This window comes from Apodemus sylvaticus, chromosome 6, assembly GCF_947179515.1.
Source record: "Apodemus sylvaticus chromosome 6, mApoSyl1.1, whole genome shotgun sequence".
Lineage (NCBI taxonomy): Eukaryota > Metazoa > Chordata > Mammalia > Rodentia > Muridae > Apodemus > Apodemus sylvaticus.
In genome coordinates, this window is record NC_067477.1 from 985,044 (window position 1) to 1,010,551 (window position 25,508).

The 25,508-nt window shown below is 37.5% G+C and overlaps 1 protein-coding gene and 1 long non-coding RNA gene across 3 annotated transcripts in view; one reads left to right on the forward strand and one right to left on the reverse strand.

Moving 5' to 3' along the window:
- Nucleotides 1-25,508, forward strand: part of Itgb8 (integrin subunit beta 8) — a 93,815-nt gene that overhangs the window by 43,694 nt on the left and 24,613 nt on the right. The window contains exons 3-7 of the mRNA XM_052184821.1: nt 2,156-2,330; nt 9,571-9,817; nt 11,222-11,387; nt 11,909-12,067; nt 21,381-21,476. Of these exons, the coding sequence (XP_052040781.1) occupies nt 2,156-2,330; nt 9,571-9,817; nt 11,222-11,387; nt 11,909-12,067; nt 21,381-21,476 (843 nt within the window). The remainder of the gene's footprint in view (nt 1-2,155; nt 2,331-9,570; nt 9,818-11,221; nt 11,388-11,908; nt 12,068-21,380; nt 21,477-25,508) is intronic.
- The window catches only part of LOC127686788 (uncharacterized), a 102,876-nt gene that overhangs the window by 19,612 nt on the left and 57,756 nt on the right, over nt 1-25,508 (reverse strand). The window lies entirely within an intron of this gene.

Sequence of the window (25,508 nt, forward strand, 5' to 3'; positions counted from 1 at the left end):
CTTTTGCATTTTGCATTTTCTTTGACTGTTGAGTCCATGGTTTCTATGGTATCTTCGGCATCTGAGATTCTTTCTTCTATCTCTTGTATTCTGTTGTTGATATTTGCGTCTATGGTCCCTGATTTCTTCCCAAGGTTTTCTATCTACAAAGTTGTCTCCCTTTGTGCTTTCTTAGTTGTTTCTACTTCTGTTTTTAGATCCTGGATGTTTTTGCTCAGTTCTGTCATTTGCTTGTTGGTGTTTTCCTCTAATTCTTTAAGAGACTTTTGTGTTTCCTCTTTCATGACTTCTGCCTGTTGATCAAAGTTCTCCTGTATTTCTTTAAGTGATTTTTGCGTTTCCTCCTTATTGGCTTTTGTATTCTCCTGAATTTCTTTCAATGATTTTTGTGTTTCCCTTGTAAGGGGTTCTAATTTTTGATCCATTTTCTCCTGAATTTATTTAAGTATGTCCTTCATGTGTTCCTGTACCAGTATTATGACCAGTGATTTTAAATCCAAATCTTGTTTTTCTGGTGTGTTGGGGTATCCAGGACTTGCTATTGTTGGATAATTGGGTTCAGATGCTGCCATATGCCTTGGTTTCTGTTAGTAATGTTCCTACATTTGCCTTTAGCCATCTAGTTCTCCCAGGTGTTAGATGGTCTTATTGTCACTGGCTGGTGCTTCAACCTACTATGGATCTTTAAGGTTATTTCTGCAACACTGGATGACTGTGTTTCCTCTGGCACAGATTCCTGTTAGGCTGCCTTCCTCTTTTGTGCCTTTGGAGCCCTGCTCAGTCTTGCCTCAAGCAATGTTATACTTAGGTTGTCAAGGTCAACCAGATGTTCTCTGTCTGCTCTATTATGGAGCGAAGATGGTGTGGTGGGGGTCACTCCCTCTGTTGATTCTCACCTAGGACACAGGTCCCGCAGTTGATTGACTTGCAGATGAACCGCTTATGTGCTCAGTTGCTGAGTGCAGGCAGACCCCTGGATATTTGCACCCCCAGATATCTAAAGCTCAGGGTGATCCAGTACCTAGTGAAGCTTTTCTGTCCCAGCAGGCAGCGAATATGGCCACAGGGAATCTCTTCTTCTGCTGCTCTCTGGGCAGGACACAGGCCCCATGCCCGGCGGGCTGGCAGACAAACTGCCTATGTGCTCAGGACCTGGGCGGTTTGTACCACCAGAGATCTAAAGCTCAGGGTGATACAGTACCTAGTGACCCTTTTCTGTCCCAGCAGGCAGCGAATATGGCCACAGGGCTTCTCTCCTTCTGCAGCTCTCTGGGAAGGACACAGGCCCCACTCCTGGCAGGCTGGCAGACAAACTACCTCTGTGCTCAGTTCCTGGGCGCAGGCAGACCCCTGGCGGTTTGCACCACCAGAAATCTAAAGCTCAGGGTGATACAGTACCTAGTGACCCTTTTCTGTCCCGGCAGGCAGCGAATATCACAAATTAACTTTTAATCATATTTCATTAATCCTAAGCTAGCCACCATTGTTTTTGCTGAACGATCATGAAAAATTTAGCTTTAGATGCCAAATCAGGAAAGCCTGAATTGGAATCATCTATTACCATATTATCACACGCATCTTCCTTGGTTTATCTAATTATTTACAGGCTACTTTGTATATAAGAAACTCCAGAAATTGATAATCTAAGAAGCTACAATTTCAATTCCTTCTTAGATGAGTTGTCAGCACAGTTAGTCATGTGATTTTGAAGGAGTTGCTCTCATCTCCCAAGCACAACAGTATATAGTAGACATGCCAGCTCGGTTCCTTGAAACATACGGCACACATGTGCAAACAATAAATTGTCTCACTTTGACTTATTCTTTTTTTAAGTCTGCTTTCCAAAGTTGGATGTTTAAAAAGAATGAAGCTGGGGTAATTTTACAGGGCTCAGTCAACAACAATTAAAGTGCATGATTAAACTCTCCTCCTTATTAACTTGTTTTCCTATTTTTAAATGAACTGTAGAAGTGAAACTTTTATTCCTGACAAACTTGCTCATAGTTTTATTAGAAGCATGCAGATAATTTATGTGATGGATTAATTTGTTCTACATGAAAAATATCTCCTTTGAAATATTTACATTGTAAGGTTTCTTAAGTTGTCACAGAGGTGATTTGCTAAAAACATCAATGATTTTCTTTTTTTTAAACAGGATTTTGTTTCAGGTGGATCAAGAAGTGAACGTTGTGATACTGTTTCCAATTTGATAAGCAAAGGCTGTCCAGTTGATTCAATAGAATACCTGTCTGTGCATGTAGTAACATCAAGTGAGAATGAAATTAATACCCAAGTGACACCGGGAGAAGTCTCAATCCAACTGCATCCAGGTTTGGCAATTTTCAAAGAAATCTGTGATGATCTTTAATTTGCAATGACACCTCCTAGCAACTTGCTCACAGTTAATATGAAGCAACCAACAGCACTGTAGTTGAAATCTACTAAGCTCTGATCAAGGAACCATGGTTCTAGTCCCTGACATGTTTGTAACTGCATGGCCTGGGACACACTACAAACCTTCTTGCAACCTATTGTAATTCTGTGTTCTGTTCTTACAAACTTATGGTCCAATCACACTGTGATGTAATTATGCTCTAGATTCAATAAAGCTCTGGAGAAATGGAACTTTTTCTTACATTTAGTTATTTAGTTGGTAGAGGGCAAAGAGGCACACACATGCCGCAGTACACCTAGAAGTCATAGAATAAGTTGCAGGTGTTGATTCTCTTCTTATGTGCTTTCTATAATTGCACGGCCATTGTCAAGCCTAGTAGCTCCAAGCCTGTCATACCTACTAAGACAAGAAAGGGAACATAACTTTTTTTTATACTCTTTCTCTGTTCCTCAGAGTGGTGGAACAGAGCAAATTCTCCATAAATAATTATATCATGCACTTATTCATTAGTTACTGGGAAAAACAAATTAAGCTAAGTATTTAGAGGCTTTGCTATGAACTTCTAAACAAAACTATCATTTATTATTATCATAATTACCTTAGACATCTCTATGATGGCATTTGCGATAAGTATATACTTTTCCTCATACATTTCTCTGATATCTCCCCTTCTGTTCAAGTTCAAATACAGTTTTTCTAACAGACCAACTTATTTCCTTTGAATTATTCTGCTAAAAGTGGATTTACTAGGCGAATTAGCTTTATTTCAGTGTGACAAAATACTTCAGAGAAATAACTTACAGATTTGTTTTGTCTTATGATATCAGTATTTCCACCCATGATCATTTAGCTTCACTCTTTTGGGGTTTATGAGACTGTTTATTATGGCATGCAGATGAGACATAAACACGCCTCATTTCATGTTGGTCAGGGGAAAAGAGAAAGAGACAGGAGTCCAAATATACTTCCAAAGGTATGTCTCCAATGAACTTCATTCAGCTAGGCTTCACTTCTTTATTAAATGTTCTATCACCTCCAACAGCATTGGAGAATGGATCAGACATTTAACATACAGGGTCCTTGCAAACATTCAAGTTTCAAGTTGTAACATTGTGTTAAGGTGACAAAAATTATTTAGATTTATAATGTATATTTATTCCCGTAAAATTCATAAGAAAAAAAATGAGATTCACTTAGATTTATGTGAGCCAAGCTTCCTTTCTTATTTCATGCCTTCCATTTTTAATTAAAAATTGTATTACATTCATTTAATGTGTTGTGTGTGTGTGTGTGTGTGTGTGTGTGTGTGTGTGTGTGTGTGTAGGCATGCATGCTACAGCTCATAGAGGGTGTCAAGGGACAATTTGTGGGAGCCAGCTTTGCATGATGTGAGTCCTAGGGATAAAACTTGGGTCAGCAGCAGCAGGCACCTTAACAGACAAAGTCATTCTGTTGGCCCAGTCTTCAGCGTTCTCAGTGTAATAGTCCATAAGCTATCTGCTCTCACCCTCCCAATGCCAGTACTAGAACGCTTGAACATCTTTGATAAGCTTACTATTTCTAACCATCCTTATCTTTATGTCTTTGGTGTGATTTTTCTTGTTCATACTAATATGCCAATCGCCCTATTTTATAATTAAACATTAGTTTCCAGCAGGTTATCCTCATTTATATATTATTTAGCTCTAAGAAATGTGACTGTATCTTTCAAATGCCCTGTTCTTCAGAAAGTATTTGCAATGCTGTATGTATAAATTGCACGTGTTCATGTAATTTCTATATATCAATAGTTACAGCCTTTCCCCTTTTGGATCCATATTGTTTTAGGTCTTCTCAGATTATAGGCAGATATAAAGTCTTCAGAGGTGAAAAGCAATCCCTATCCTTATGCTTACTTAGAATCCAATAGAAATCATGGCAATAATCAGTAATATATATGGTTTTACTGTGTGCCAAATACAGAGCTAATCTTATAGTGTAAAACTATCGTATGGTAGCTTTTAGAAATTGAAAGACAATAAAGATGTCCGGGACCTCATAATTATATGGAAAACATTAAAATGAGAATAGGATCCGGTTGCCAGGGAAACAAGGGAAGGAAGCTCAGCCTGATCCAAGGAGAAGTAGCTTACTGAACAGAGTCTTAAAGCAGTAATTACACGAAGGAAAGGGAGGTTTGCTTACCACAGCCAAAAAGAACATGGAAGCATGGAAGCATGTATTTGAAGAGTATTTCTGGGAACTTACAAGCAGTTTTATTTTGTTAGATTTAAGATGAAGGTGGACATGCTCTGATCTGCCATAATTAGTTACTTGAGCACTTTAAGCAGGCAGGGACATATACAACTTTGAGCTTTACCAAAAAATAAACAAACAATAAAACAGAATCTATGTTATAGTGTCTGGAGAAGCTCAATGCCAAGGAAGAAGGTGAAGCAAGAAGGGGAAATGTAGGTAAAAGCAAAGACGGGGAGAAGAAAGTCAGGGAGAGTTGAGTTTTAGGCCAATCTGAGTTACATAGCGAGGTCCTGTGTGAAACAACAATAAAATGAAAAGCTAGTAAAAAGAGGACAGAAGGGGAAGGGAGAAATTCATAAAGGCAAGAAAACACCAAGGAGGAAATGTTATGGTCAGCCCCAGATTACAGTCAATTATAACCATTTCCACATAGTTGGCCTTGACTATCAACTATCTTTAGTGGTTTGATGGTTTAATGTGGGCGATGGGATCTAAAATTAGTTAGAAGGTATGATTTAAATCACACCACACACACACACACACAGAGTATAGTCTTCACATTCACTTGTAATCCATGAAGAGAAACTGATGAAGAAAAAGAAACGTGTTCATGGCAGGAAAGGACTTGAACAAAAACTAAAGCATTGTCAGAAACTCACTTCTCATTGTCCAAAACTTCCTCTTCATGAGACTGGATAGGAAAAGGATAACAGCATCACAATCAACACCACCGTTTATCCTCCACACTCAGAGCAAAATGACATGAGTTATTGTGCTAAGGATACATTGACTAAAACTCTCTAGTAAACTTCAATTTAAATAGTTGTCTACTGCATCTTACCTCTGTAAATATTTGGAAAGTAAACTTCGGGTCAGTTTCTCCTTACTTAGAAATCAAATATGATTGAAAATAACTGTTTGACAATGTTTGATAGTTGAAAGAGTCCAGTTTGTTTTAAAGTAATAATAGGAATGTTCCAAACAGTTCCACTGACTAGGCATGAAGTATTCAAAGATTTCAGCCCATGGGGCCTATTTTCATTCTAACCACCATAGTCATGAAAAAACAGTATAATTCTTTATATAAAATTGCCTTGCAAATCATACTAACACTAATAAGGAATGAATAAGAGGTAATTCTTTAGTTATTTGCATGTTTATGTGTGTTTTGCTTACATGTATGTTTGTGCACTACTTGTACATGATGCCTTCAGGGATCAGAGAAGGCTTTGGATTCCTTGGGATTGGAATAACAGATGGTTGTGAGCACCATGTGGGTTCTGGAAATAAAATCTGAGTTCTGTGGAAGAACAGCTCATGCTCTTAACCACTGAGCCATGTCTTTAGCTCAGGAGGCTATTCTTGGAGGAAGAGAGATCAAGAGTAATTAACTGTCACTTGTCTTCCTTCTCCACCATTGTTATTCTCTTTGTTTTAAGCCACAGCATAGCACCAAGTGTTTGATGAGTATGAGGTGTTGCCACTTCAGTCCAGAGTTCCATGGTCCACCAGCACGGTTCTGCTGTTACTCTCATAGTTCCTTTGGTAACAATCCTGGGAAACATGACAAGCCCTAGCATACAAAGCTAGGCAGTGGCCAATTTTTAATTAAAGGGGACATTCTGGAATTTTATAATTTAGATATCCTAAAGTTTCCATGTAATTTCATTATAAAATCACTTATGATAGGACAAAGGTCATAGTATAGTTTGAGTGTGAATAATGGACTTAAGAGTAACTTGGGCAACATTCAATTAAAGAATGCTTTGATCAGCTAATATATACCAGTTTGTAGAGTATATTAATGTAGTACATCCATCTCTGCATAGCTCATTTTCCACAGTTTCTCTGACATTAAGACATTGTTACATGCATTAACAACCCTGCAATGGTTATAGCCACGGGTCTTAAGTAATATATCTATACACATTTCTCTATATAACTAATTTTTTCTCCATATATATAATTGCATAATCCAGAGGCAACATGAGAGCACGTTATAGGTAATACCTGAAGTTCACAGGCAAGGAAGGCATGGTAATAAAAATTTGATCCCATCTTATCAAGCAAAGTAGCATTTCGGGTCAACCTGTATAGGGCTAGCTACCCTGAATTGGCAAAACCTCACTGGCAGTTCAGGGGTCTGGAAATGTAAATATAGTAAATATTGTTGCCCTGGACAATGACTAAAAGACAAAAGTATTGAAAGTTTTATTTTTAAATGACAACTTATCTTATTGAGGTCTTAGCCCACATTGGGGACTGATCCAGGTACCTATGCTGAGGCCAGCATCTAGATAATCCAGGATCCTGTCACAGTGGTCTCCAAGGCTTTCACATCATGTCTTCTTAGCTGATCCAGTGAAAGAAGATTTTTCTGGCTAGGCTGTGAACAAATCTTGTCAGCACAGGACTCCTGTGTGGCTAGCATTTGCCTGGAGTGCCTTTAATAGCTTAGGCCCCCAAGGAAACCTTTACAGCTGTTTCACAAACTGCCTTTCACTGAGGTCACTAGCCCACACTTTTGCTGAGTTCCCTGCACAGTCTGCTGAAAAACTGATATAGCTAGCATCATAGCATCATTTCTAAAAACAGAGAATCATTCATTGACAGACAGAAGCACCATAATCTACAATGATCCACCAAGATAAAAACACCATATGGCCAATGCCTAAGGCCTTTAGCAATCCGCCCAAGTCAACAGTCAAAAAACAATTATGCAATTTATATATTTCTTAAATTCTGACCTATGTGTTAAGTTCAAGTCCTTCTGCATGAACTGTGCTCTCCAATTGTGTTCTCTGTTTCTTTTTTTTTAAAATCTGTCCCCATATACTAATTTTTGATACTCTTCTACATTTAATTTCCCACTTTAATTACAGAATATTTCTACTGGTTCTTGTCAGCATGAACCCAAAGGGTGTATAGAGTAAATGCTCTCTGAAGGCAGCCCAGCTCCTAAAGTAGACTGAGAGAATGGACAAGGCTGGGTTATGCTTGCCTCACTTTTCCTTCCAAACTTCTGGCATGTAGAACTCAGAGCACTACATTCATGGGTTGTCCTACTCAGACAGCAAACTGGAAATGAATGAACACTCCTCTTTTTCTATTTTTGTTCTTATCTGCCAGTAAAACCTTGTTATTTTGATAGGTTAAATAGTTCAGACTGAATAACACTGGAGCTGTAAAAGAATTTAAAGGAAAATACAGGGATAATTTATTGATTAGGGAAATCTTTTAAGTAGATTATCCCACTCACTGTACTCTTCCAGTCCAGTTATTTTGCTCAAGGCCTCTGTGATCTTTCTTCAGCATACATTTGCTGAAGTCCCTCTGCATGTTGAACTAATAATTTCCACACCTTCAATATGGCATGCCTTGTTTTCTGCTCTAACCCACTGACTTATCCAGTAATCTACAGAAAGAAGCTCATTAGCGGATTCATAATTTATCACTCATTATCTCAAAGAGTTATACATATTGTAATTCATTTTTATAAATATTTCCCAGTCAAAATGTTCTCTGTATCTGGGCAGTTAATGATTTGAAATCATTGAACTTATTGTTTTAAAAGGAGAAATTTGCAAATTTTAAGTAGGGGATTATTCCTAGCATATCTTAAATGTAGACCCAGAATCTCTAGAGTGTTGAGATGAATAACCCATGTCCTATGTCAAATCATAAAGCGGCCAAGAACTAAATAGTCTGCACTGCAGACAGGTGACTTCGGCAACTCTACCTGTCTTGGTAGTGATGGTCTCTTCCAGTCCAGTTATTTTGCTCAAGTACTCTGTGATCTTTCTTCAGCATACATTTGCTGAAGCCCCTCTGCATGTTGAACTAATAATTTCCACACCTTCAACATGGTATGCCTTGTTTTCTGCTCTAACCCACTGACTTACCCAGTAATCTTCTTCCAGGAAGAAGCTCATCAGCTGATTCATAATTTATCACTCATTTTCTCAAAGAGCTTCATGTACTGTCAAAGGGTTCATAGCTCATTGACAAAGGCACCTTACTGCAGAAGGGTGAATTAACACCTACATAGAGTAAATGCTCATTTTTCTTAAAGCATCTTTCTGATTTTTCCTTAGATCATTCCCTGAGCACAGTCACCTCAACCTTTTTCAGACAGAATGCTGCTTAACATTTTTCATTGTGCTTTCCCAGCTCTGATGGCAATGGACAATTTGTGTTTATGTAAATGACTCCTCCTACATTTGAACTGAGCTGGTCAATTTTTTGTATATTGTCTACAGAACTATCAGAAATGCATTGTTGTAGCTTAGATCTGAAACATCTCTCATGGCTATTTGTTTAAACACTATGTCCCCAGATTCTGACACTGTTTTGAAAGGATATGGCTGATACAGTGGGTCACTGTGAGAGGCTTTCAGAAGACATACCCAACTCTGCTACCTTCTGTAACACTCTGATTTCTGATCTACAAAGATAAGAAAAAAGTGGGTCATCAAACTACTGCTGCCCCAACTACCATGCCACCCCACTAAGATAATTGGCTGTATCCTCGAATCTGTTTGCGTGAACAATCTGTTTTCACTTAAGTTGCCTCTATCCAGTGTTGTATATCATGTGCATAATGATATACAGGGGCAGTCACACAATAAGAAAAGTAACTTGATAGTGTGTAAACCTTATGATAATTGTGCTACATAATAAAGTATCACTGCAAGCCACCAAGTTGGCTCAGCAACTACAGGTGCTTGCCATACCTGACCACTCCTGCTCAATCTCTGGGATCCACAGGACAGAAGCACAGGACTGGTTGTCTGACCTCTGCATATATGTTGTGACAAGTGTGTTTACACACTTGCAAGTGCACACACACTACAAATGCAAAAGAAAATGTCACTGACTTGCTGTCATCTAAGATGTGTAAATGAAAACTACATGATGCTTTTCTTTCTTTGAATTAGGAGCTGAAGCTAATTTTATGCTAAAAATCCATCCTCTGAAGAAATACCCCGTGGATCTTTATTATCTGGTTGATGTGTCAGCATCAATGCACAATAATATAGAAAAATTGAATTCCGTTGGAAATGATTTATCTAAAAAAATGGCACTTTTTTCCCGTGACTTCCGTCTTGGCTTCGGCTCATATGTGGATAAAACTGTCTCACCATACATTAGTATCCACCCGGAAAGGATCCACAATCAATGCAGGTAGCTAATGTTTCATGTGCATAATAGTAAAAGAATCTTTCTTATGTTTTTTGTTCTTATATAAGACTTGCCATGTTTCAAAATCTTGTCTTATTAAAAAAAGGTAAAAATATTTGAGAAGGCTCTTTCTTCCACTCTGGAAATATTTAAGTTTTATTTCCACAAATATTGTTTATTCACTTTTTGCCATACAAGAAAACCTTACCTTTTATTAGTAATTTTGTATGAATTTATACCAATGAAGCTGATACGCATATAAACACTCTGGGTATTTTATATTCCCCCTTTGTGGTTGCTCCAAATTTGTTAATTTTAGGTTTGATACATTTTAGAATATTTATCATGTCAATGCTATACTAACATCTTACTATATTGTGATATTGCATACTTACATTGTTAATGATGTAGACAATTGTCTCAAAGACCATAAATCAAAAAATATGAATTTGATTCTAAATAGTATCTGCCTCCACAAGCAAAGAACACTAACTTCGAACAAGCAAGTTTCTACATACTATCACTTATCAAATTTTCAGAGAAATGACTCTGTAAACCTCTTGTCCTATAAATCATTTTCCTTAAAGTTACTTTCTATCTCTATAAACTGCTCAAATCATTTTACTCTACACATCCAAACTTGCAGAAATAGTTATCAATTGTATGGAATGGTATTAACTTATCTTTTATAAGACTTTGAGAAGCCTTCTATTTGTTTATTTCTTTATCCATTCATTCATTAAAGTTTTCTGTGATCAGATGTTACTTTGTAGTTTAGACTGACCCAGAACTCACAATCCTGATGCCTCAGCATCCCTTGGACTTGGGTAACATTGTGCCAAGCTTGAACAATCTCCTTGCAGAGGGCCAATCTGAAAAATGAGTCTGTTTTTGAGATGCAATAGTGTTTAACAAAGTCATTCTCATAAGTTTTACTGCTCACTAATAGTTCCACAGCAAGCTTCATTTTCAAAATTAGTGTGACCTCATTTTAGAAAAAAAATGCATTATGCTATTTATGTTGAATTCCAAAATTATCTCCCTGGATATGTTCTTCATCAGCTCCAAGACCAACTGTGATAGAAAATTAGTACACATTCTTATGTTCCTCTTAAAAGTTCAGCCATCGTTAGCAAACTAAAGTGCTTCTTTGTCCTGTATTCCTGAAACACATAGAATCTTCATTTTTTAAATATCAAACTTTATAGTTCTATATTCTGTTCACAAAAAATTGTTCATCAACATTAAGTTCTCCAATCTTACAGACTTTTTGTTATAAAAATTTCCCCATCCCTCTAAAAGCTCACTTCTTTCTTATAGCAGCTACATAATTTGACTGTTAATAGAACTTTGAAAATATTAAGGAAGCATAGAAAACTAGATCTTGAACTTCCTTTTCCCACACAGTGACTACAATTTAGACTGTATGCCTCCCCATGGATACATTCATGTGCTGTCTCTGACAGAAAACATCACTGAGTTTGAAAAAGCAGTCCACAGACAAAAGATCTCTGGAAACATAGACACCCCCGAAGGAGGTTTTGATGCCATGCTTCAGGCTGCCGTCTGTGAGGTAAGTAATTTTTTATGCTGGGTGCCTGAGTGCTCAGATGTAGCTGAGGGTGCAAGGGTTTTATGTTCTAGTTGATTTGTGGAGTGTAAACAACACAGAGAAATACATTTTTAAAAATCTCATTTTTCATCACTATTGGAATTTATTTTGCTATATGCTGGGATAGTGGGGCCAGGTTGGAAAACAACTATAGAGACAAGATGAGATCTAACAAAGAGAATGCTCTTTGCTTGTACACACCTCAAGAGAGAGCCAGAAAGGGTCTTGTGTCTCACTCCTGTCATGTCATTTGGCTTATTCTTCCACCAGTGGACCATGTGCCCCTATAGACAGGAACTGGAGTAGCCGATGATAGTGAGAGAGTGAAAGGGGTAAACAAATACTTAGGCATGCTATTTTAGAGACAGTACATCATTCAAGCCTGACAATATTTGTCAACTCAAATATATCGTTTACTTGAGGCAAAGACCACAGTGAGATCCATGTCATTGTACAAGGTCTAATTACATGTTTATTTTAAGAGTCATATTGGATGGCGAAAAGAAGCTAAAAGATTGCTGCTGGTGATGACAGACCAGACATCACATCTTGCTCTCGACAGCAAATTGGCAGGCATAGTAGTGCCGAATGATGGAAATTGCCATCTGAAAAACAATGTCTACGTCAAATCAACAACCATGGTAATGTAGCAACAGCCTTTCCTAGCTATGGTGACTCTTTAAGCTAAGATGAAAGATAAAATTGTCAATTCACCCACCCTTGTCCCAGGAAATTACCTAAAAGCAATATGTAGAACCAAGGTGGGCCGGGAACAAACACCTATGGAACAGAATACTGTACAATTATTGGTCGAGAAAGTGAGTGTCTGAAAGTCATTGATACTGTCTAGTGTCTGACTCTGAAAAGCGACTAAGAACTATAGAGGTTTTTGGGTTTGTTTTGGTTTTTTAAATAAAGTGATACAAGGGGTTATTTTCATGTGATTCAGAGGTCTTGAAAGAAAAATATGGCTTTGCTTTGTAGAAATAAGCTACTTCTATAAGTTTGGTATCTACAAATAGAATAAGAAGTGACAAGAGAAATGGGAATGGTCTGAGGAATCTTCAGAATATAATACTAAATAAGCTAAATAAAGTTCATGAGAAGAAGCATAAAACAAGGCATTGGATTGACTCCTTGGTTGTATGCACATGTGTAAAATGTACAATGAATGACTCTGAAGCCTTTTGTGTCTCAGGCTATCTTTCTAGGCATACATCTATGTTTTCTTCCTATCAAGTACTATGAAGGAATTCTAAATTCTATATCAGATGAGGAAAAAGTCAAACACCACTTCTTAGCCTCATCTCCAAAAATCAATGCTAGTGATGATATTAGACTTCTTGGCCCAAAGACTTTGGACTTTCTTTTTATCAAGGGAGACAATAGGTTAAATGTCTCTTATGTGTCTGAATCACAGGGACCAAAATTATACATTTGAGTTATAATCATTTCAGGAAGACCAATGTAACTCATGCTAATCACAATAACTATACATTGGCTGAAAGCATCTTTGCAAACATTTTGCATATGGCATGTAATTTATCATTACAACAACTCTAAAGAGTAGTTATCATCATCCTTTTACTTACGGAAATACTCAAGGTTAGAAAAGCTAAGTTAAACATATGTGGACATGGAAAGTACAAAAGTAATTAACTGTGGGTCTGGGACCTAATGCATTTCAATCTTTACTTTTAACTATCTTGTCATAGTATTTGAGCCACAAAGTAAAGAAATAGTGAAATCATTATCCTGGTGTGTTTTCTGTTCTAAATTTTACACTGTAGCCTTTACCTACAGAAGAGTAAACCCATATGCCTTGGTTTTGTCTGAATAAAAGATAATTTAATTTAAGAAAAGTTCTCTGTGTAGATTTTTTTCTATGAGTGCCTAGCTGTTGGCATTGATTAAATAATTCTATTTTCAAGTGTTTCCTTTACACTAAACATCATACTAAAAACTTGTATTAACCTAGTGTTTCAGTCTGCCCATCAATAATGCCAACTTAAAGTATGACATTCTTTCCAAAAGGATAGCAGTTCATACAAAATTGTTGATAATAGAAAAGATATGTTAATACTTAGAGCCTGGAAGTCCATTTTGTTTCCCCACCCAGCTCCCACAAATGTACTCTAAACCTAAGTCAGAGCCCTTCCATTTGCCTGACCCTTGTCAAAAGCCAAGAATTGTACAAAGATCTTCCACCACAAAGAAGGAGACCAAGGAACACATTGCGGAAGGCATTAAATGAACCCAGCCAATGGGCATTCAGATGCCAGTATGACTCAGTCCTGAACACACAAATTCAAATAGGTAAGACCAGTGCACTAGTGTGTATGATATACTCACTAGTGCCTCCTGTTTAGACTTGATGCTCTCTTCTCCTCACAGCTTTTATGTACCCTAATCATTAATTAGTGATTCTTCACTCTTCCATATACTTTCTCAGAACTCCCTCCTGCTGGCTCCATCTGTCATTCCTCTTCTTGAATCCCCAATGGGATAGAGTAGCTGCTGACTGGGTCAGCATCTTAGATAACTGAGGGAAAACCACTGAAGGTAGTTTGCTATTACTGCATACTTATGCTTCCTTGCATAGAAAGATATTCAACACTCTTGTTCTCGCTCTGGCACAGTTTTATATAACATGTACTTCACTTTCAGCATGCTATCTGTAGAAGTTTTCTACTGGCCATGAAGTAAGGTTTTATTTTAAAACTGCCAATGAAGAAAGCAAAGTTAAGAATATACTTGATTATTTTAATTCATAGCTTAGCTAAATGAGTTAACAAACTTTTATATTTCAGTGCTCTTTTTTTTTTTTTACTAAAAAATGGATTTTCCTTAACATTCAAGATCAAACAGACATTTATAACTAATATTGACATCAGGCAACTGCATTTAAGCAAATACTTGCAATCTTCTTTAAAAGGATTTATTTATTTACTTTATGTATATGAGTACACTATAACTATTTTCAGACACACCAGAAAATGGCATTGGATCCCATTATAGATGGTTGTGAGCCACCATGTGGTTACTGGGAATTGAACTCAGAAACTGTATAAAAGTAGACAGTTCTCTTAACTGCTGAGTCATCTCTCTAGTCCTAACTTGGAACTTTTTAATAAAGAAATTTGTTTAGTAAAGAAATTTAGTTAATTATTTTTGCTGCTGTTGATTATGAAATGGGCTCTTCAGAAGTGTCATGTCCAGTTTTCTTAGGAACTGCCAGACTGATTTCCAGAGTGGTTGTACCATCTTACAATCCCACCAGCAGTGAAGGAGTGTTCCTCTTTCTCCACATCCTCGCCAACACCTGCTGTCTCCTGAGCTTTTAACCTTAGCCATTCTGACTGGTGTGAGGAGAAATCTCAGGATTGTTTTGATTTGCATTTCCCTAATAACTAATGAGGTTGAGCATTTCTTAAGGCGCTTCTCAGCCATCTGAATTTCTTCAGGTGAAAACTCTTTGTTTAGATCTGTACCTCATTTTTTAATAGGGTTATTTGGTTCCCTGGGGTCTAACTTCTTGAGTTCTTTGTATATATTGGATATTGGCCCTCTATTGGATGTAGGGTTGTGGAGATCTTTTCCCAATTTGTTGGTTGCCATTTTGTTCTTTTGACAGTGTCCTTTGCCTTACAGAAACTTTGTAATTTTATGAGATCCCATTTGTTAATTCTTGATCTTAGAGCATAAGCTATTGGTGTTCTGTTCAGGAACTTTTCCCCCTGTGCCCTTGTCCTCAAGTGTTTTCCCCAATTTCTTTTCTATTAGTTTGATTGTGTCTGGTTTTATGTGGAGGTCCTTGATCCACTTGGAGTTGAGCTTAGTACAAGAAGATAAGAATGAATCAATTCACATTCTCCTGCATGCTGACCTCCAATTGAACCAGCACCATGTGTTGAAAAGGGTATCTTTTTTTCACTGGATGTTTTCAGCTCCTTTGTCGAAGATCAAGTGACCATAGGTGTGTGGATTCATTCCTGGGTCTTCAGTTCTATTCCACTGGTCCGCTTGCCTGTCCCTGTGCCAATACCATGCAGTTCCAGAGGACCCTGGTATACCTCTCCTAGGCATATACCCAGAGAATTCCCCAGCATGAAATAAGGACACATGCTCCACTATGTTCATAGCAGCCTTATTTATAATAGCCAGAAGCTGGAAAGAACCCAAATATCCCTCAGTGGAGGAATGAATACAGAAAATGTGGTATATATATACACAATGGAGTACTATTCAGCAATTAAAAACAATGAATTCATGAATTTTCTAGGCAAATGGTTGGAACTGGAAAATATCATCCTAAGCAAGGTAACGCAACCACAAAAGAATACACATGGAATGCAATCATTGATAAGTGGATATTAATTAGCCCTGAAACTCTGAATACTGAAGATACAATTAGCATATCAAATGATTCCCATGAAGAAGGAAGAAGAGGGCTCAAATCCTGGAAAGGCTTGATCAGCATTGTAGGGGAGTACCAGGACAGAGAAAAGGGAGGGGGAAAGACAGGAGAATGGATGGAGATAAGAGGACTTATGGGACATATGGGGAGGGGGGAACTGGGAAAGGGGAAAGCTTTTGGATTGTAAACAAAGAATATAGAAAATAAAAATATATATAAAAAAAGAAATGGGCTCTTCAACATCAAAAAGTGTTAGGTATACTCTCAACATGTGTTCTGGATACATCAATAGAAAGACATTCTTTAGCACTCAAATATTTGTAGAAAGCTTGAAGTCTATATGCAATTTTTAACAAATACTGTTTTTGTCTTATGGGGTTTTTAAGCCAACAGAACACTTATTAGCAGATGACTGTAATATGTGCTTTAAAACCGAAAACATGCTGAGAACATTTTTGAAGTTATTTTATGAAACCAATTTTGAATGCTTTACATGTTCTCAGAAAAGTAGGCAGGAAATGATCTCTGCAAACAATACCTAACTGAACTAACTCTTAATCAAAAGCAAATGTTACATGCAAAAATTACCTACTCCAGGACCACAGGAACCTGGCTTTGCTTCTGTAGAACCTTAGGAAAGGGATTCAACTAATGTCTAAAAACTTAGCTCAAGAAGGTTTAAATTTCATTTATGAGTTATGGGATAACTACCTTGTTTAAATTAAACATTTGGGTTAAAGGTTTAAGCAGAAAACAACTATTCTTTTTGAATAGCTTACCAAGATTGATAGCCCTTGCCTTCCTTTACTAAGTGGAATGTCATGATTACAGTTGACACCATTTGGGGCCTAGGAGACATATTGAAACACCCCAGGAGCCAGGGGTACAGGGTTAGTGAGTGAGGCAGATCTGCCAAAGCACATGAAAGAGCTTGCTTACAGTGTTTATTGGTAGCAGTCTTTTATTTAAAACTTTTTAGTAAGTAATCATTTTGTGTGTGTCCTTTACTTTTCAAAAGCACAACTTCACAGGCCAAGTAGAGATGCTGTTTTACTTCTCATGGGTAATTACGGTAAAGGTCAGTATTGAAAACAGTCCCACCCCACTCCATGGAAGGGCCTGCAGTAAATGCCAGCCAGTGAAACATCAAGACCTGGGCCACTTCTCACTGTTGGTATGGGTTTAATAATTGCAGAGTCCTGGAGCAAAGTCTTTTTATTCAGTAGCCCAGTTGTGTAATAGGGTACCACCATAATTCTGAGAAGTGTAAACTAGTATTTCTATGTCTTACTCACATGGAGATAGGACCTCAGATAGCTTAACCCTGTGTCTTGGTTACATAGTTTGCCAGTCACCATCCCTTCTCTATAATACTTACCTGAGATGATTGGCTTGTAAAGAGAAAGGGTTTATTTTTATCCTCAGTTTTTGCAAAGTTGTGGTCCATAAAGTTTGACCCTGTCACATGGGGACTGTGATGGTAAAACTGCTTACCTTGAAACTAGGGAGCAATAGATGGAAAGTCTTTTCCCAGGGCATGCCCCAGTGGCCTCAATAATTCTAATAAACCCCACCAGTCAAAGGTTCCAGTGTTACCCTCTAGCTTGACAATGTGCAGACCAGTCTTGAACCATGTGGGCTTTTGAGAGACATTTAAGATCCAAATTAAGGGCAGAACTGGCAGTTGCAGAACTGGGAGAGGTAGCCCCAGCATCATTGCTCTGTCCAGATCACCTGTTCTGATTTTCTTTGGGAAATTTAACTTTTAAGAGGACATTTTCAAAAAAAAAAAGAGGACATTTTCATGCCAAATACATTTTAGCTATCATAGCACAGAGAAAGGGGTGCTGCCCTTTAGTGGGTAGTCAGACATTGTGTTTTATATTCTCTATTGCATAGGACACTCTGCACAGACTGTATTTTATAGGACACCATCTACTGACACACTCTCAAACAAAGACAATATCCATCTCTCAAGTGGGCAGCTCCACTCTTGTCCAGCCTGTCCTCAGCTGTTATCAGGGACTGCCATGTGCTGGAAACTCAGAGGTAAATGGACAACATACGTTCCAAGTTTTCATCTCCAGATGTCTTCACTATCACAGTTTCCAGATTGCCTGCCTTGCTCTAAAACACAAACTCACTAAAAAAAGGAAGTTTTCAATATCTTAGTATAGTTTTCAGTACTACAAACTCCTAACTCACTTTACTTCTTACATTAATTTTACTTAGAATGAAGAAAATCTTTAGCACTTTCTTTGCCTCCTTAGCTATGCACATTATTATAATTCAGCCTTACTTCCAGCACAGTAATCTATTTGACTGAAAGTTCCCCATCGACCTCTTTTCCCTCCTGACATTTATAAGTCCCTTCCCACAAGCGTAATGACTTAGCCATACTCATGGCATGTTCCATCCTTTCTCCCTTTGCCTCTGCAATGCACCTTATCTCCATTAATTATTTTCAGAGTTTAGATAAGCAATATGTAATGGGTTAGGTGGAGGGGGGAGAAGGGGCATATGTGCTAGATTTGAGGAGTCATGACATCACCAGGACAGGACAGCTGAGAGGGAGTGTATTCTCCTACTAGCAGGATAAAAGATAAAATGCTTAAAAAAATAATGTGCTTCATGGAGGAGAAGGGAGGAGGCTTCAGAAATGGCCATTAATCCATAGCCACTTGTCAACAGTGGTTTATTTAAACATGTGTTATACATTTATAATCTAAAATATCTGCCTCGAGGTACTTAGGATTTTCTTTTAAAATAGAGTTATCTTTAGAGGCGCAAAAATTTTTTTTTAAGCTTAAAAGTCTGATGAATTTTTTCAATGAGCCTCTAACCAATTAGAATGACTATTCTAGACTCAAGTTTTGTGTAATTTTGGTTAACATGACTTCCTGTTTGTGGAAAATTTAAAAGGCTCCAAAAGTTGCTCACATCTTCAACTTTTCTTAAAATATTGACTTTATGTGAATTAAGTATAAGCTAGTTAAAAACATATGAGTTTATTTCTTACTTTAAATGAAATGTTTTTATAAGTAAGAAGAGTAGGTGCTTGGCAAGCTGTCATTATTTTTTGTCAAAGCAAAAATATTTTAAAAGTAACTATTACTATTAAAATAATATTTCCAATGTATCTAGATTTGTCTTGCTTTTTACTTATTCCCTGTAGCTTAACTGGTATTACGCAAACTGTCGCAAATCTATTTTAAGGTCATGTACTTTATTAGGAATGGGAATAGGAATTTGGCTTGGAGAATTTATATTTAGGAGGTATTTTTTCTATTAATTTAAAGTTACATTCCTAAGAATTGCTCTAGGCAGAATTTTTCCTATGCAAGCCCATGTGCTAATACGTTTTGGGCCTCTTTTGAATTGGCTTCATATCACATCTAAATGTAACTAATTAAAAAAAAAAACATACAGATCATTTGCTTTGATGTCTCCTTCAGGTTGAGCCCAGGGTCTCATTTATGCTAATCAAATGTTCTAATACCAAACACACCTGCTGCTCTATTAGTTATTTTGAAGCAAGGCTGTATCTTTGCCCATATGTATAAATTTAAAATGTGGGCCACAGAACACTGGCTATACATAAGACTTATTTACTTTTATTACTAAGTGCTCATAGTTTCTAAATGACAGAGATTAGCATTGCCATGTGTAACCTGGTGCAGAAACTACAGAAAACTTGACCTTGACCTGCTTGAAGCTAGGTAGGCTCAGTTACACAATTCTCAGCTCCTACACATAGGCGCCAATGAATATGTAAAGGCTACAGAAAATGGAGTCTAGTATCTCTCTTGGGGTTGTCTAATTATGAACCTATTGTGTGAGAAAATTTAATTCTTAGAAGAGGATTTGAAAAGATTCCCCAGCATGTAATAAGGATACATGTTCTACTATGTTCATAGCAGCCCTATTTATAATTGCCAGAAGTTGGAAAGAACCCAGGTATCCCTCAACAGAAGAGTGGATGCAAAAAATGTGGTATATATACACAATGGAGTACTATTCAGCCATTAGAAACAATGAATTCATGAAATTCTTAGGCAAATGGATGGAGCTGGAGAACATCATACTAAGTGAGGTAACCCAGACTCAAAAGATGAATCATGGTATGCACTCACTAATAAGTGGATATTAACCTAGAAAACTGGAATACCCCAAACATAATCCACACATCAAATGAGGTACAAGAAGAACGGAGGAGTGGCCCCTTGTTCTGGAAAGACTCAGTGAAGCAGTTTAGAACAAAATCAGAACAGGGAAGTGGGAAGGGTTAGGTGGGAAAACAGGGGGAGGGAAGGGGACTGATGGGACTTTCGGGGAGTGGGGGTCCAGAAAAGGGGAAATCATTTGAAATGTAAATAAATATATCAATAAATTAAAAATAAAATAAAATAAAAATAAAAAAAGAAAAGAACTAATACCAGTTCTGTGCCTACCTATGTAATAGTAAATAGCAACTTCTGGAGTTATCGATAGGGAGGATGAAATGGGAGGACATTGCTGAGAATTGAAGCCAGGATCTTTTGCATGCTAGGCAAGAACTCTACTATGAGCTGCATTCTCCTCCCTGAACTAGAGTGTATTTCCTTTTCTAACTCATCCCTAGCTTTATAATAACCACCACCTCCACCACAAAAACACACACACACAAACAAAACCAACAAACAAGAAAAGCTACATTTAGTTTTTCATGCTTTATTTAACAAAGTGAACTCATGGTATTATCATACACCCAAAACCAAGTATAATAAATATGTCATTAATATGTACTCTACAGAAGAAGTTAAAGTAGAAATACTGGGTACTGGTCTAAACTACTGAATATATCTTTCTAACTTAATGTAGTATTGCTGTATTACTAATTACCCAGTAATTGTAGAAAGTGGATCTCTGCACATGTTGCAGAAGAATAGAACAGAAAGTATCTGGTATACAAATAAAAACCACAGGGTTTTCTACTTGTAAAGAAAATTTATATATGCTATGTCAATCAAATCAGATGATGCACACACATACACACATACAAACACACACACAGCTGTTCATAGATGTATGTATGCTTACACAATGGGTGTGTATATGTATATATATATGTGTGTGTGTGTGTGTGTGTGTGTGTGTGCATACATATATGTATTTGTATATAATTATACCTCAGATCTTGCTGAGTTTCACCTCAGAATGCATGTCACTGGCCTGTCTCTACTGTTGAATATTACACTGTCTTTCAGTTATGTCAGTTTCAGTCCAATGCTACAGGGCTGTGATCCTCCCTTTACTGTGTGAATTTGATCCTTTTTACTTTTCTAAGTTGTAGAATTTTATGAGTCCTGCTTGTAAGACCTCCTGACTTTGTTGATGTTGGTGTTGCATTTGAGGAGAGTTTAAATGTTCCTTGACTGTCACAAGTCAATGCATTGTTATTCCAAATCACATGTATTTTTTCCATACTAAAAGTCTGGAGATAGATGAGACTGAACTGCTCAACTTCACTCCCTTTTTTCCTTCATTGTCCATTGCAGGAGCATCCATCATTAGGACAACTTTCTGAAAAGTTAATAGACAACAACATAAATGTCATTTTTGCAGTTCAAGGAAAGCAGTTTCATTGGTACAAGGTATGTTCACATCTGCAACCTCATTTTAAAATGCTTGGATGGGTTGAAGTGAGGGCAGTTTTCAGAAGTGGAGATATAGATTCTGGAATTGTGATACAATGTGTGAATTTAATGATGTCTCAGTTAAGGTGAACTATATCTTATGTCAACATTTGGGTGCATATTCTGTCCATGACACCTAGAACTATGACATGTCAGCATTAAATACACATGGGTACAGCTTGACACCTAAGCTGGTACTGAATGCAACAGTAATGGGAGACTTACATCAGATTGAAACATTTTATACTCCAATTCTGTCCCTTTCATGCTAGTACCAAGGACCATGGCCATGTCCTTAGAATAGGCTAAGACTGGAGAACAGCAGCTGTCTTTTGTTTTAGTTTATTTAATTTTTTTGGAGAATTTCAAATATGAGCACTATATTTACATCATTTCTACTCCCTTCCTCTCTTGAACTCCCCTATGCCCCCAACTGCCTCTCAAATCCATAACCTCTTCCTTATTATTGTTAAATACATGCACATATGTGCATCTATACATAGTATAGGTATTGCTATTTTAGTGTTGCTTTTATGTACATGTATTCAGGGCTGATTTGGAATTAGATAATTTACTAACACCTGTCAGGGACTCATCCCTGGAGAAAAGTGATTCTCCCTCTTTGTAGCCTTTGATTGCATGTAGATTTTCCTCTAAGAGTAGGGCCCCATGAAATGCTTCTATCCATGTTGGTATGTCAATCAGTATCATCATTACACAGGTCTTGTTTAGTCAGCCATATTGTTGAGATTTCATGGGTGCAGCTTCACTTTCGTGCCTAGAAGATACTATCTGCAGCACACTATCTGGTTCTCCTTTCTTACAATATTTCTGAAAAAATCCAGTTTTTCCTCCTAGACCCAGGCTACCAAAATAGTGACTCTGTGACTCCAACATTTTTACAAATACCTACCTCGTAAGCTTTACTTGTTCCTCAATTAGCTCATAATTTAATATCTCGTTATTTAAGTGCTTCTCTGTGGCTGCTCTGTAGCTGCTCAGTTCCCATACATCTTCTCTCCTTCATGTTCCCAGGTCAGTCCCTGCATGTCTCCATCCCAGAATCCTAGCCACCTGCCAGATGTCCCATCATCTATTCTACCCTTTGCTATAGGCCATAGAAGTTATTTTTCTTTTATTTTGACAAGTAATACAACCATATGGCACACAAGAGATTTTCTCTACATCATTCTGTCTCTTCTTCCATGATTTTTCCTGGGCCTTGGGTTTAGAAATTGTATTGTAGATGCATTGATTTTTAAACAGCACCAACTTTTGTTGCTTTGAGTTAGATTATGAAGCAAAGAGCCAACAGAAGCCATGGAAGTAACTGAGCCAATCAATGGCTTGTACATGAAAATAGTTTCTGAGGTTCCCAGAAGTCTTTGGTGTATTTGAGGCTCACAAGCAAAGCAGGCATTGTGCAGCAGTAGCAATCTTGAAATGCCATGTAGCACCCAACAGAGAAGTGTGTTATGCCTGTAGTGTTGCTTCTTCATAGTCTTTGAGTGTCTCTTCCCTTTTTTCTTTCCATGAGACCATGATACCTTAGTTGTCCTCTCTTCACTCAGCCTTTGTCTCCTTTAAAATTTTGCTTCTTCCTTCTACTCTCTATTCTGAACCTCTTATAGTGGCCTGTCTGCTTTACCTTCATTCATTCAGTCCTTTGAGCAGCCACATTTTCTTTTGCCTTCAACACCTGCTGAAACTCATTTCCATCTTCAACAAAGCTGATGTTTCCTGCACTAGTTTACTTCATACTTAATGACATTGCTATAAGTTTAAAATGCCACTTTAAGTTTATCACTACTTTCCTTTGAAATCTATGATGAAAAATTTAAATCCTAGATTCCACAAATGTATATAAACACCATAAAATCAATCATCTTTTAACATAAAAGTACATTAACATTCACATGAGTTAGTTCTAGCCCAAACTGAATGGTACAAGCAACTAGAAAAATGGCACATCAACATCATTAGTCATTAGGGAAAGGCAAACCAAAACAACCCTGAGATTTCACCTCACACCAGTCAGAATGGCTAAGGTTAAAAACTAAGGAGACAGCAGGTGTTGGCAAGGATGTGAAGAAAGAGGAACATTCCTCCACTGCTGGTGGGGTTGCAAGCTGGTACAACCACTCTGGAAATCAGTCTGGCGGTTCCTCAGAAAACTGGGCACAACACTTCTGGAGGACCCTGCTATACCATTCCTGGGCAAACACCCAGAGGATTCCCCGGCATGCAATAAGGACACATGCTCCACTATGTTCATAGCAGCCCTATTTATAATAGTCAGAAGCTGGAAAGAACCCAGATGTCCCGCAATGAAGGAATGGATACAAAAAATGTGGTATATATACACAATGGAGCCATTAGAAACAATAAATTCATGAAATTCTTAGACAAATGAATGGATCTGGAGAACATCATTCTAAGTGAGGTAACCCAGTCTGAAAAGATCACTCATGGTATGCACTCACTGATAAGCGGATATTAGCCTAGAAACTTGGAATACCCAAGACAAAATCCACATATCAAATGATGTCCAAGAAGAAGGAAGGAGTGACCCCTGGTTCTGGAAAGGCTCAGTGCAGCAGTGTAGGGCAATACCAGAACAGGGAAGTTGAAAGGGGTAGATGGGGGAAGAGGAGGAGGGAATAGGGCTTATGGGACTTTCGGGTAGTGGGGAGCCAGGAAAGGAGAAATCATTTGAAATGTAAATAAAGAATATATTGAATAAAAAATTAAAAAAAACCAGACTAAGTGATTTAAAGCAACAGAAAGAAAGAAAGAAAGAAAGAAAGAAAGAAAGAAAGAAAGAAAGAAAGAAAGAAAGAAGAAAAGAAAAATGGCACAAACAGCTGCTGTTTTGTGAGTACCTATTTTCAGATACCAAGCTTAAAAACATCCATTCTTCTAGTACTTTTAGCTACATATAACAAGGGAAGTATTGTGAACATGGGTCTTTTAAGATGAGCAAACATTTAGAGAGGTTAAAAGCTTGGCTTGTTTTCTAATAACTCAAATTCTGGGCTCTTAACCTCTAGATTAAGAGCTGACCTTCAAATTCTATGCAGCTTTTTGTTTCTTTTGCCTCCTGCTTCTCCACTGCTCATTGTTTCTTCATGTGCTATTGGCACCAGGGTTTCTCCCACCTTTGGTAAACTCCCACTGACTGATAAAATACAGAACCGTGTTTGTTATTAACTGACTTGTGTGCAAAGTAAGAATCACTGGGCTCTCTAAGCCTGGATTCTGCTCAGAGTTCCAGTTGCCCCTGCTGTCACCTATTCTTAGAGGGATCATTTTTTTTATAAACAATGTTTATCTGGTTTATAACCAAGCATTCCATGCTATTTCCCAAGTTCATTCTCTACCTGGCTACCTAGAAAATCCACTTAAATCATAAAGATATCCACAACACTCTCTAAAGCAAAATGTCACGTTTTTCAACATTTAAGTCTCTTATAGGGCATAGAAGATCATAGGCCTCTGTCCATCTCTATGGCCTCATTCCCTACTGTTGTTTCCTGCCTTGCACTTTTCCTTTCAGATGTGTGTCTAATTTTTCTGTGCACACACACACTTATCAGGCTATACATATTATGGATGCCCTGGTTCTTGGTCTACCCCCACCACAATCCTAGAAGCCATTTTCCCTCATTATCACCTTAGCTCTTTCTCATAATTTAGACAAATAATTTAAGTCACTTTCTGGGAGTAACAGTCTATGACAATGTTCCCCAGACTAAAATGCTTGCTGGTGTCTTTCTTCATAGTACCTGGCATATTTCCATTGTATCATGTGTATTGTGCTTTGTGAAACTGTTCCTTAAGGACTGAACCTATGTGGCCTAGTAATTTAACATCTCAAGTGTTCAGTCAGAGTTTGAGACATGGATTTTAAAATCACCAATTCTAAGTCTAGCTTGCACACAGAAGAACTTGGTGATGCTCAATGAGTAGAAAAATTAATTAAAGTATGAA